The following is an 11,546-nucleotide window of genomic DNA, read 5'->3' on the forward strand; positions in this document are numbered from 1 at the left end:
ATATTAAGAAGTGGATTATGTATTGTTTAGAGGGAGGATGAAATTGGCTCAGGGTGAAACTGGAAGTGGTGATCCTCTAATGTGCTTAACTAAAATGATACAGGCGTATGCATAGAACTTGCCAGTCCTTTGCTGGGTAAGGGTACATAGTGCCTTTAGTTGATTGACCTGTAAATTTTTGTGTTGACATTTAATGGAGTTGTATCTCTGTGCCTTTTTTTTAGGATCTTTGGAATTAGATACTCCCTCACAGCCAGTGAACAATCACCATGCTCATTCACATACTCCAGTGGAAAGTAAGTTTGGTTTAGGGCAGCTAAAATTAAAAACTCATTATATTACCTGTATATTCTTTTTAACTGGCTCGATGCCATCAATTGAGGGGGGAAAAAATTCCCTTCCTTTTCTTTTGTGAGATCTACTTTTTCATTATAGTTCCTGGTGGACTTACCTTCTTCATTTGGGAAAAAAGTGTATTTGATTTGGGAGTAGAGAGTTTGCTTTTCCTGGAATACTTGGAGGACAAATGTATGGTATTAATAGCAGTATACACTTCCATATGCAGACACCTGACTCTCTCTAGAGAGTGTTAAAACCCAAGGCAAATGATAACTACTTGATGGTAGGCTCTTTGTTTTTGGTGTTTTGTTTTGTTTTTCATCCTTGCTTGTCCAGTGCTTAGCCTACTTTGGCATATAAGAAGGTCTCAAATGATTGGTGGGCTAGTGAGTAAATGAATGCTTGGTTGGATGTTAGCTTGCTAGAAGACTGTATCAGTGCATTTTGTGACAGATCAATTTGAATGAAAGAAGGGTTGACTGAAAACTGTTCAAAAATTGTAGAGTTTTGAAAACAAATTTCCTCTCATGTTATATGTGAAACCATGGTGAATCGTGGGTTATCTGCAGTACTTTGCTACTGAAGTTTTGTGGGGTTTTTTTGTGATTTGTGTGAGAGGTCTCCTCTTTTTTTTTTTTTTTTTTTGGTGAGAAGTCTACTCTTAATGAAATAGGTGACACAGAGAGTTCTTCTTATCCTGTCCTCTAAGAAAACAGACTGTTCTGTATTCTGTGAAGAACTCAGAACATAGCTGTACTTGTTTATAACTGGATGGAAGTATTATGCCTTGTCCATAGTTCTTTAAAGTTTAAAAACACACAGATTCTTTCTTTATATTCAGAAAGGAAATATAATCTGACTTCTCACCATACAACAACAGATCATATTCCTGAAAAGAAGTTTAAATCTGAAGCTCTTCTATCTACCCTTACATCAGATGCATCTAAGGAAAATACATTAGGTAAGTTTATTATCTTAAATATGAATTTTGCTTTTTGTTTCTGTTAAAATAAGGGGAAATTAAAGTGTTCGGGATTAACGAAGCTTACAGATTTTTTACTTGGTTAAAGTCCACATGTGGGAAAAGAAGAAAAAGGGAAAATGGAACATGAAAATTTTATAGTGGCGTGAAAATGTTAAATTTAACGATTATATCTGTACTGGGAAATAATGTATTTTAAGCTCACTAACATTATGTTCTCTCCAACCATTCTTATTTCTTCTTTAATTCTACATAGGGTGTCGAAATAACAATTCTACAGCCTCTTCCAACAATGCTTACAACGTGAATTCCTCCCAACCTCTGGCATCCTATAACATTGGCTCATTATCTTCAGGAACTGGTGCAGGGGCAATTACCATGGCCGCAGCTCAAGCCGTTCAAGCCACAGCTCAGGTAAAAAGGAAGGGGTTTGGAAATGGGTACATTTTGTCTGAATCATTGACAAACTTGAATAGAAACAACTAGATGTGAACAGAAAGAGTTTTTTTACGTTGTGTAGTTCCATTTTTAAATCATGGTTTTATGGTATCTGATATGAATATTTAATGAAATGAATATGCATTAATTTACCTGATTGATAATGAAAAGTGAAAAATAGTTTTGTGCAATCTCATGCAGAGCCCTTCACCCAGTAATTGCTCATGATGTGCATAGTCTTGACAGTGAGCCACAGCACCTGCTAGGAGAGCACTCTGTTCTCTCTGCTGGTTTCGGGGATTCTTCAATAGCCTCAGGACTTAGATTGCCAAATTAATATATTCCAAATTAAGTTGCCCACTCTATAGTCACCTCCTAACTGTGTAAAAACTGATTTTAAATCTTTACATAAAGTAGCTTAAATTACAGTGATGAAAATAATGGCTTAAACAAAATAATACTGGATAACCAACATAGTATTATAACTAGTAGGACTGAAAAAGAAAGTCTGCATACTTATGTTTATTAATATTCTCCATGAATGTCTATTTAAGATGAAAGAGGGACGAAGAACATCAAGTCTAAAAGCCAGTTATGAAGCGTTTAAGAATAATGACTTTCAGCTGGGAAAAGAATTTTCAATGCCCAGAGAAACAGCTGGCTATTCATCATCTTCAGCACTCATGACTACATTAACACAGAACGCCGGTTCATCAGCAGCCGACTCACGGAGCGGGAGAAAGAGCAAGTAAGTTTGATCATTACAGTAGCCCCATGCCTTTACTAAGTATGCAGGCTACTTGGTACCCAGCTGGGCTTCCGTATATTAAACACAGGTAGCATATAAAGGATCAGGGTGACCTTTAGGGAAGCAGGGAGACATGACATTTTCATTCACACTGCCCTACTTTGGAGGAGTAAAGTCTTTAGAAGACATTAAGTGTCTTTAATCTTTCTAAAGTCTTACATTGGGTATAAATGACTTCTGTTTACTTTCTTTCGTTCCCTAGGATAAACCATTTTATGGAACTTTTTTCAGCTGTCATCCCTTATTTTATCATTGTTTCAATGTAAATTAATGCATAAGACACAAATTTTATCCTGGGAATTTTTTTGAATAAAATTATTCACTTTTATTAAAAGTAAATTATCTTCCTTCATTCTTGGTCTTATGCCCCCAAAACTGAAATTATGAAAATATCTCTAGATTGAGTGTATGAGACTCTAAGGAAGATTGTCTGAATTTTAAATATGACAACTTCACAGCATTCGGCGCCACCTGTCCCAGGTGTCTGCGTTTGGTAGGTGTTCCGCCATCATGGAAGTTCTGAATGGTAGGCCAGAAGAATAGGTTACCTAGTAATTGCATTATAACTTATTTTAAAATGTATTCTATCTTCTGTGGGTAAATCTCTAAAAGAATGATCAATGTAGAATCAACACAAAAGTGCTAGATATCCTAAAAAATAATTCATCTTAGTGACCCAAATTTATTATAACTGCCGATGATAAATTTCCCTATTTTTAAAATTTAATTTTAGCATATAAATAATAGTAAATTGCTTGTGAATTTTAACACTCTGTTTCCTATCTAACACAGGTAAGTATTCACATATTGACGGATGGTCATGATCATTTTCATCAAATGCTTTTGTGTATTTGTATATATATTTTTTTATTTAAATTCAAGTTAGTTAACATACAGTGCAGTCTGGCTTCAAGAGTGGAACCCAGTGATTCATCTCTTACATATGCCACCCAGTGCTCATCCCAAAAAGTGAGAGCAAACGAGATTGCTGGAGGGGAGGAGGGGGGGCAGTTAGACAGGTGATGGGCATTAAGAAGGACACTTTTTGGGATGTGTATTTGTATTTTAGATTTTGATGAACAGTATTCACTTGGGTTAAAAATAGAAAGAATGGGGCGCCTGGGTGGCTCAGTTGGTTAAGCGACCGGCTTCGGCTCAGGTCATGATCTCACGGTCCGTGAGTTTGAGCCCTGCGTCGGGCTCTGTGCTGACAGCTCAGAGCCTGGAGCCTGTTTCAGATTCTGTGTCTCCCTCTCTCTCTGCCCCTCCCCCGTTCATGCTCTATCTCTCTCTGTCTCAAAAATAAATAAACGTTAAAAAAAATTAAAAAAAAATACAAAGAATGTCTCTAAGGTAGCCATAACTAATATTAATTCTTAAAACTATTACCTATAATTTAAGTCAATGCTACGTAGTAACTGATTAAAAAATTATTTTAAAAACCAAGATATGCTGAGTTTTTTTAATATCTTTATTCTCCAGAAAACAAAAAAAATATATAAAAAAAGAAAACGGTTATGAAAGATAATTGCTCTTTGTTGCTCTCAACAATTATGCTTTCAAATATGTTTATCAGGTTAGTTTAACTTTGCGTTAAATGTTAATTTATACATTTGATGTTATTTCATGTCAGACCACTCACTTAGGAGTTACTCTCACGTAACTTCTTTTGGATGCTGAGCAAATAGATCTGATACTGTTCTTTCAGAAACAACAACAAGTCTTCAAATCAGCAGTCCTCCTCCTCCTCCTCCTCCTCCTCTCTGTCATCGTGTTCTTCTTCATCAGCCGTCGTCCAAGAGATGTCTCAACAGACAACAGTGGTACCAGAATCCGATTCAAACAGTCAGGTTGATTGGACTTACGACCCAAATGAACCACGATACTGCATTTGTAATCAGGTAAAAGCATAATCTGAATCAAATAGAAGAAAGGGAGCTATTTCAATTTTTTAAGTGCTCTTTTTTTCCTCCAGTTAAAACACTTTTGCTTTCTTGTATAAGGAATGTAATAGAATGTGTAAGTCACCCATAATCTCAGCCCCCGGATACAGCCTGTAATTAGACATTTTGATTTATCACTGCCATACACCCCACATGCATGTTGTCTTAGTCTGCTCAGGCTGCCGTGACAAAATACCACAGATGGGGCGGTTTAAACAGCAGAACCCTATCTTCTCACAGTGCTGGGGGCTGGGCCAGTGTCAAAGTGCTGACCGATTCCATTCCTGGTGAGGGCTCTTTTCCTCGCTTGCCAAGGGCCACCTTCGTGTTGTAGCCTCACATGGTGAAGACAACGCTGGTGTCTCTTCCTCTTCTATAAGGGCACCAGCCCTACTGGATTAAGATTCCACGCATATGGCCTCATTTTTACCTTCATTGCCTCACAGACCCTATCTCCAAATACAGTTGAGGGGAAGGGATACAACACAAGAATTTAGGGGAGAGGCACAAACATTCAGTCTCATACACATATGTACACACAGATGTGCAGATACGCATGTGCATGTATATGTTTGTGTGTATGTGTATATATGTGTGTGAATTTGACCAGTTGGAGTCACAGTATATTCTTTATGTAACACTGTTTCACTAAGTCATATGTACTGAGCATCGTTTTTAAGTAATTTTTTTAATCTTCTCACAGTTTTCTGTTAGGCTGTGTGTAACTTTTTAAACCAATAGTTAGCTATACGTCTTTTAGTGGCTTTAATTCTTTTGAAGTTACAAATAACGTTATGGTAGACATTTTTTAAATGTTATCCATTTTATACAGGTATTTCTAAGATAATCTTTTAGAAATAAAGTTAAGTTAATATATTTGTTACAGACTACCAAATTATCTTTTGGAATTCATTACCAAAAATTGGTGAGCGTGCCTGTTTCCTTAACCCTGTCCAACACTGGATATTATTCTGTCTTGAAAACCATGTACCAATTTGATAGTTTTATATCACACAATCATTTCAATTTACGTTAGTAGTAAAATTGGACCCTTTTTGGCCATTTTTATTTCTTCTTTTATGAATTGACTCTTAAAGGTGTTGGCCGATTTTTCTATCATTTTTGTCTTGTACATTAAGAATGCTTTGCGGTTTATTTTTTTTATTTTTATGTATTTATTTTTTTAGTTTTGAAATTCCAATTTTATGTAGTAATGACTCAGTCTTTATGAAGTCAGCCATGGGTTATATGCTTAGGAGGCCTTTTTGCTTTTTTTCCCCTTATAAACGTGTCTTTCATTTTTTCTTATTTGCAAATGGCTTTGTCTAGCTCTTGATATACTTTAGTTTCTTCACATTTAAATCTTTAATCTATGTACAATTTATTGTGTTTAATGGTGTGAGTGGCAATCTAATTTTTGAGAATTTGCCATTAGTCTGTTAGTTTTTGTACTGTCACCTGACAAACTTTTTTTTTAAGTTTATTTATTAATTTTGAGAGAGAGACAGCACAAGTAGGGGAGGGGTAGAGAGAGAGGGAGACAGAATCCCAAGCAGGCTCCACACTGTCAGTGCAGAGCCTGATGTGGGGCTTGAACTCACGAAACCGTGAGATCATGACCTGAGCCAAAATCAAGAGTCAGACTCTTAACTGACTGAGTCACCCAGGCACCCCGAATGTTTTTTAATATCAGTGATTAAAAAAAGAAAATTGTGTAAAAATCCTGTCAGTTAAAGTAGCTTACCTACAAAAGAACAAAATCAGATTCACCCCAGATTGCCTATCTGTAACACTGGACACTAGTTAAGTTGATGCAATATATCTGTAGAGCTCTAAGGGAAAAATCTGGGTGCCCCCCCAAAATTGTTACCCAGAGAAGTCATTCATGTGCATACAACCATATACAGATACTCTCACTAGTGCAGAGAATCAGATAGTATACCCTCTAGTTATAACCCTGTCTGAAAAAATGTTTTGGTCCATTGAGAACATAAGTTAATTCAAGAATTAGGAAATTATAAAGTGCTGGTGATGAGCAGCAAAAAGAAAAATGAGAAAGGGCAGATAGTAAATTTATACTAAGTTTAGAAGTTTCAGCTATTGACTGCAAAAATATAAATGACCTAGTGACCCAAGGAAAAGTAAAAACCTTAAGTAACCAAGAAAGTAATGTAAACTCTTTATAAAAGAAAGCACTCACAAAGATAGTCTGTCAAGATTCTTTCATACTTTCCAAGAGCACGTAATTTCTGTGTATTTCTCTCTGTCCCCCTGCCCCCCAAAATCTTTTAGTAAAAGGCTCTAAATTGTATAAAATCTTTATTAAAAAAGTTATATACCCTATTTTTTAGTGCAATTGAGTATGTGGTATATTTCCGTCTATTTCCTAACAGTATCACAAACCATTAATTTGGATTTAGACGCTTGTCATAAGTCATAATAAAAAATATTTACTTTTATTTGAACTAGGTATCCTATGGTGAGATGGTGGGCTGTGATAACCAAGATGTAAGTATTAAATTTTTTCTGTTTGGGAATGAAAAAAATAAATTATTATTACTTGACTATTTTTCTTATTTACTGTGTCACTGAGTTTAAGAACACAGGTTTGCAGTTATGTTAATTACATATTAATGCTAGAATATTTCTCTGCAAAACAGGTAATGTCCCTTAATGTGTTCCCAATTTAAGTTTTTTTAAAGCTAGTTTTATGGTTTCATGTGCAGATTATAATTCTAAAAAAGTATTATATTGTATGAAAATTAGAAACACTCTCCACCCCCTTTGCTAAATAATACAGTGTTTACTAGAATCCAGTTCACCTATTGCGGTGAAGAACTAGAATTTTAAAACAGTGCATTCTGTCGGGAAGCCCGCGGCCAGGGGTTGGGGTGCAAATGTTGAGGCTGTGATGTGAAGATATTTTCCTCCTGTCAGTAGAGTACTTCCTGTTGTACTCTGCAGCTGTCAGCTGATAAGAGCCACTTCTGGTATAAAAAGTAAAGCAGGTTTGAAAGAAAAGAATTCCTATTTCTTTTTTAGGAAGCTTAATTCTGGTTAGAGATCTGTTTTTATTGGATGCTGAGAATATTTCTTCTAGTAATTTTATTCCCTCCTTACTGTCTCAAACTTCCAGTCCCCCTCCATTTATCTTTTCCTGCAGAGGGGTAACAGAACCCTGAATTCTAAAGAAGTACTAATGCATGATGTCAGAATCCTGAGGTTAATCAACAGTTTACACAATCTGAAGATTGAACAGGGTTGGCTTGGTGTGCATTAAAGTTTGTACTTTCCTGACATGATAGGGTCCAACAGCATGTTCACATAGATGGAGACAGACTGTCCTCCTTCCCTCTGTAGAATCACTTGTGGGCTGTTTGTGATTATTGTAGAACAGTATTGCCCGATCATTTCAAGAACAGCGTTGTGAAGTCCTGGGGCACTTAGTGAAGATGATGCATTTCCATGACCGCCCCGTTGTACTCTCTGATCCCTCACTCCCAGGCGTGCCCTTCGAGTGCTCAGATCTCCTGTGCCCGTGTGCAAGTGCTTAATGTGCTGCAGAGTAGAATACTTCTCCTCTGCATGTCTAGGCATAGATCTACCCAGAGAGGAAATCCAGGGTATCCCTTCATGTTTTGCATTGCAACCAGCTTATTCTACTTTATAAGGCAGTGAATAATGCTGAATATTAAATAAAATCCGTAAAATATATTTGCCTTTTTTGGGACCCATCTCACTTCTTGTCCTTGAAAGTTGGTATCCTCCAGTTTAACGAGAATTAGTGAATTTTTGTTCGTTACTTGGGATTATGAAAAGGGATTATATGAACCTCCGAGTTAACAAAGATGCGTGCTTTTTCTGTGCCTCCATTTCCTCATCTGTGAAACTTAACCAGTTGGATTCAATGATCTGTAAATCGGCTCCTTGATCTAAAAGTTCCGTTTCCATGAATCTAATAATACGCAATCTAGTGGGCATATTTCAGCGTATTCTGTAATCTTTAGAGGTCTGAACCATTTCTCTGCAATTTTGCCTTCCAGTGCCCTATAGAGTGGTTCCATTATGGGTGCGTTGGGTTGACAGAAGCTCCAAAAGGAAAGTGGTACTGTCCGCAGTGCACCGCCGCTATGAAGAGGAGAGGCAGTCGGCACAAATAAAGGTGGTCATTTCATGTGAGCAAGGAAAAACTTCAACTAAATGTTTTATATGGGACTTTAAAACAGAAGAAAAGAGAAAAGAGAAACAATGCATTTCCAGGCAACCACTTCAAGGATTTACATAGACAATCCTGTAAGATCTTGAACTTGAATTTTATGGGTTGTATTTTAATAATGTAAGTAAATTATTTATGCACTCCTGGTGTGCTACGAATATTATTCCAGTTAGCCTTGGATTCTTTCAGTGGCCAACATATGCAGACATTTGTACTCCTCAACCAGTTTCTCAAAGTAATGGGCATTCTATAATTTAGACTTCAGAGAATTCCAACGATGAAGATTTTAAGAAAAGCATTTTATATTCAACAGGTATGTTCTGCTGCATGTACTGTACTCCAGAGCTGTTATGTAACACTGTATATAATGGTTGCAAAAAAAAAAAAAAAAAAAAAAAGTCAGTGCTTCTAAAAAGAATTTAAGATAATGGTTTTTAAAACGCCTTTATAATAAGCTTTGTTTCTTTGTGAAACTAAATTCAGCAGGCTGAAGGAAATGGTTCATGTGATAAAGTGGGCTGGTGTCCTCTAGAGTACCTGGGTACATAAACAGAAACTCCTGTAGGTAAAAACGAATCTGTGCCATTAGTCTTTATATGTTTCTGCATCCAGATAGAGTGCAGTTCATGGGCGGGGAGGGGGGGGCGGGGGAGGGGCTGAAGGGCAAAGGGTGTTAAAGTGATACATTTTTATACCAAATGTGTTTATTTTTTTGTGCAAGTAATCCTTAAAATTGGAATTGTATTAGGTGTTAAAATAAAGTTTTTAAAAAATTACTTGTATTTATACTTTACACACTCAATAAGGAAAATTTCTTAATTCCAGTTAACTTCCAGTTTTCCTAATCTAAAAAGGACAGAGGCCCAGGACACAGAATGCTATGTAATCTGTGATTTCTTAAACAATGCTTGGAATTAGGGACGTAAAAATAAGGGAAAGACATTTTTAATGTAAATTTGAAATGCAAATGTATTTTTCTAGAACATCTCTCTGGCTTTTCCTTCAGTCTAAGGGACATGAAAACAGTCTAATTATAGTAGATAAAATAGAAATAATGGTTATAGATGTTTTGACTTTAGGCAGTGTGGCCAATTTAAATAAAGAGACCTCCTGGATTAGAGCTTAAAATTCAGTTCTATTTCGGATACTACCACATATTGGTATGACAGTTCATTCAAATTTTGAATCACTCTGGGCCTTATTAAACCAGGGTGATGCTGGCTGCAGGATGTCTGTAAAGCACTCCTAAGGTTTTATTCTATAGGTGCTATTTAAATTATAAATTTTGCATAGTGGAGGTTTTATTTCAGGTATAATATCAAGTCTGGTTGGTAGAAAAATCCTTAAAACTTTAAAAGTACTTATTACATCGTATTTCTTTTATGTTGAAACTTATGGGTCCATTAGATTTCTGCTTTAGTCAAAACCACTTATGAGCCTCTTAGAACTTTTTCAGAAGTCTATAAAATCTATGCAATGCTACCCAAAGGGTATGGATTAGATAGGGGATTTCAAAGGTCTCTTTTAGCTTCACGAATCCTCAACTCTGAGCAACTCTGAGCTGTTGCAGAGTGATTTTATAGCTGGAAAGCCCCTAAAACAAAGTAGGTTCATTTGTGGGTATTCATGATTTCACGATATCATAAGTATCATGATTTCGTAACACTCAGTATTTTCATGGAGATATTATAAACCTTTAAGAAATAATATATTAACGTAGCATTCAGTTAGCTTATTAGCATGTTGCCTGGAGATGCTCTGTGGTATTGTTCAATCTCCTAATTCTATATAATGATTTTTCCAAGTTACTCATTTTCCAGGAATTGGTCAAAGGAAAAAGCCTTATGTACAGCCTTATTTTAAGAGAAAGTTCCTTGTCGGAGTCAGGAACATCCCTCATTTCCAGCTGCTGCAACCCCTTTCAGTGTGTGAATTCCACTAGTTACCAAATCATTTAGAAAACATTTTGACAAAACTTAACCTCAAACATTGAATATTTTATGAAGCATCTATAAAGAAGCAAATGAAAATTTTGTTCGGTTATTTAGCAATTGGTGGAACCAGTTAGTATCTAAGATATTTTATATATGTATATGAATAAATGGGCCAAACGTGGAACTACCTCCTCCAAAAAAAAAAAAAAAAAAAAAAAAAAAATGTGGCCAACTATTAATATACTTTGAGACGCTTAGGCCAAGAGGTGTGATAAGCATTTTTGCTATTACAAAATACACATTCAGAATCTTTGTTGTACAAAACTCATGTAATAATTGGTGACACAAAGAATCCAAATGTGGGTTCACATTTTATAGGTGGTGAAAATTGAGGCCTTACTGCTATGAAGTGTACATTAAAATGTTCATGGTGACACATTTGAAGCAATAAACGGCTTAATTAAATGCCTAAATGAAGCTGAGTGTTTGATAAACATACATATACCATCATTCTTTCAAAGGCAGTTCATGTTTTTTTTTTTTCTTTGCTCTTTTCTACTTTAAAACAAATTCCACATATTTCAGATTTTTAACCGTATTTGGTTTGCTCAGTGTTAGAGCCCTTTGTCCTTAGATCTCAGAAATGGGCTTCTTGATCTAATTAATTATACTAATGTTAGAAAAACAAATGTCTAATACACGTGGGTTGTGAGAGGTGAGATACTCTGTAGACATTGCAGTGTTTTCCTTCAACTCACATTTTTAAAAGAAATTTTTAGCAGATGGGTTTAAGAGGAAACGAATAGCCTCAAAAACGTTTATTTTTATAATTTTACACACATCGAGCACTTAGATATTGAGAACACACAGATGAAGGTATCCGGGT

At 35.9% G+C, this 11,546-nt stretch overlaps 1 protein-coding gene across 3 annotated transcripts in view; it reads left to right on the forward strand.

Moving 5' to 3' along the window:
* ING3 (inhibitor of growth family member 3) overlaps positions 1 to 11,133 on the forward strand; it is a 28,655-nt gene extending 17,522 nt beyond the window's left edge. The window contains exons 6-12 of one of the 3 annotated variants that reach the window (XM_019452553.2): positions 225 to 296; positions 1,181 to 1,300; positions 1,578 to 1,735; positions 2,314 to 2,507; positions 4,276 to 4,468; positions 6,980 to 7,018; positions 8,554 to 11,133. In XM_019452553.2, coding sequence (XP_019308098.1) covers positions 225 to 296; positions 1,181 to 1,300; positions 1,578 to 1,735; positions 2,314 to 2,507; positions 4,276 to 4,468; positions 6,980 to 7,018; positions 8,554 to 8,670 — 893 coding nt within the window. In that variant the 3' untranslated portion in view covers positions 8,671 to 11,133. Of the gene's footprint in view, positions 1 to 224; positions 297 to 1,180; positions 1,301 to 1,577; positions 1,736 to 2,313; positions 2,508 to 4,275; positions 4,469 to 6,979; positions 7,019 to 8,553 lie in introns of those variants that run through there. The other 2 variants (XM_019452554.2, XM_053897174.1) reach the window with 2 other exon arrangements.
* Positions 11,134 to 11,546: the final 413 nt, after the last annotated feature.

The sequence above is a fragment of the Panthera pardus genome, unplaced genomic scaffold (assembly GCF_024362965.1).
Source record: "Panthera pardus isolate Hobbes unplaced genomic scaffold, ASM2436296v1 HiC_scaffold_8, whole genome shotgun sequence".
NCBI classification, from domain to species: Eukaryota; Metazoa; Chordata; class Mammalia; order Carnivora; family Felidae; genus Panthera; species Panthera pardus.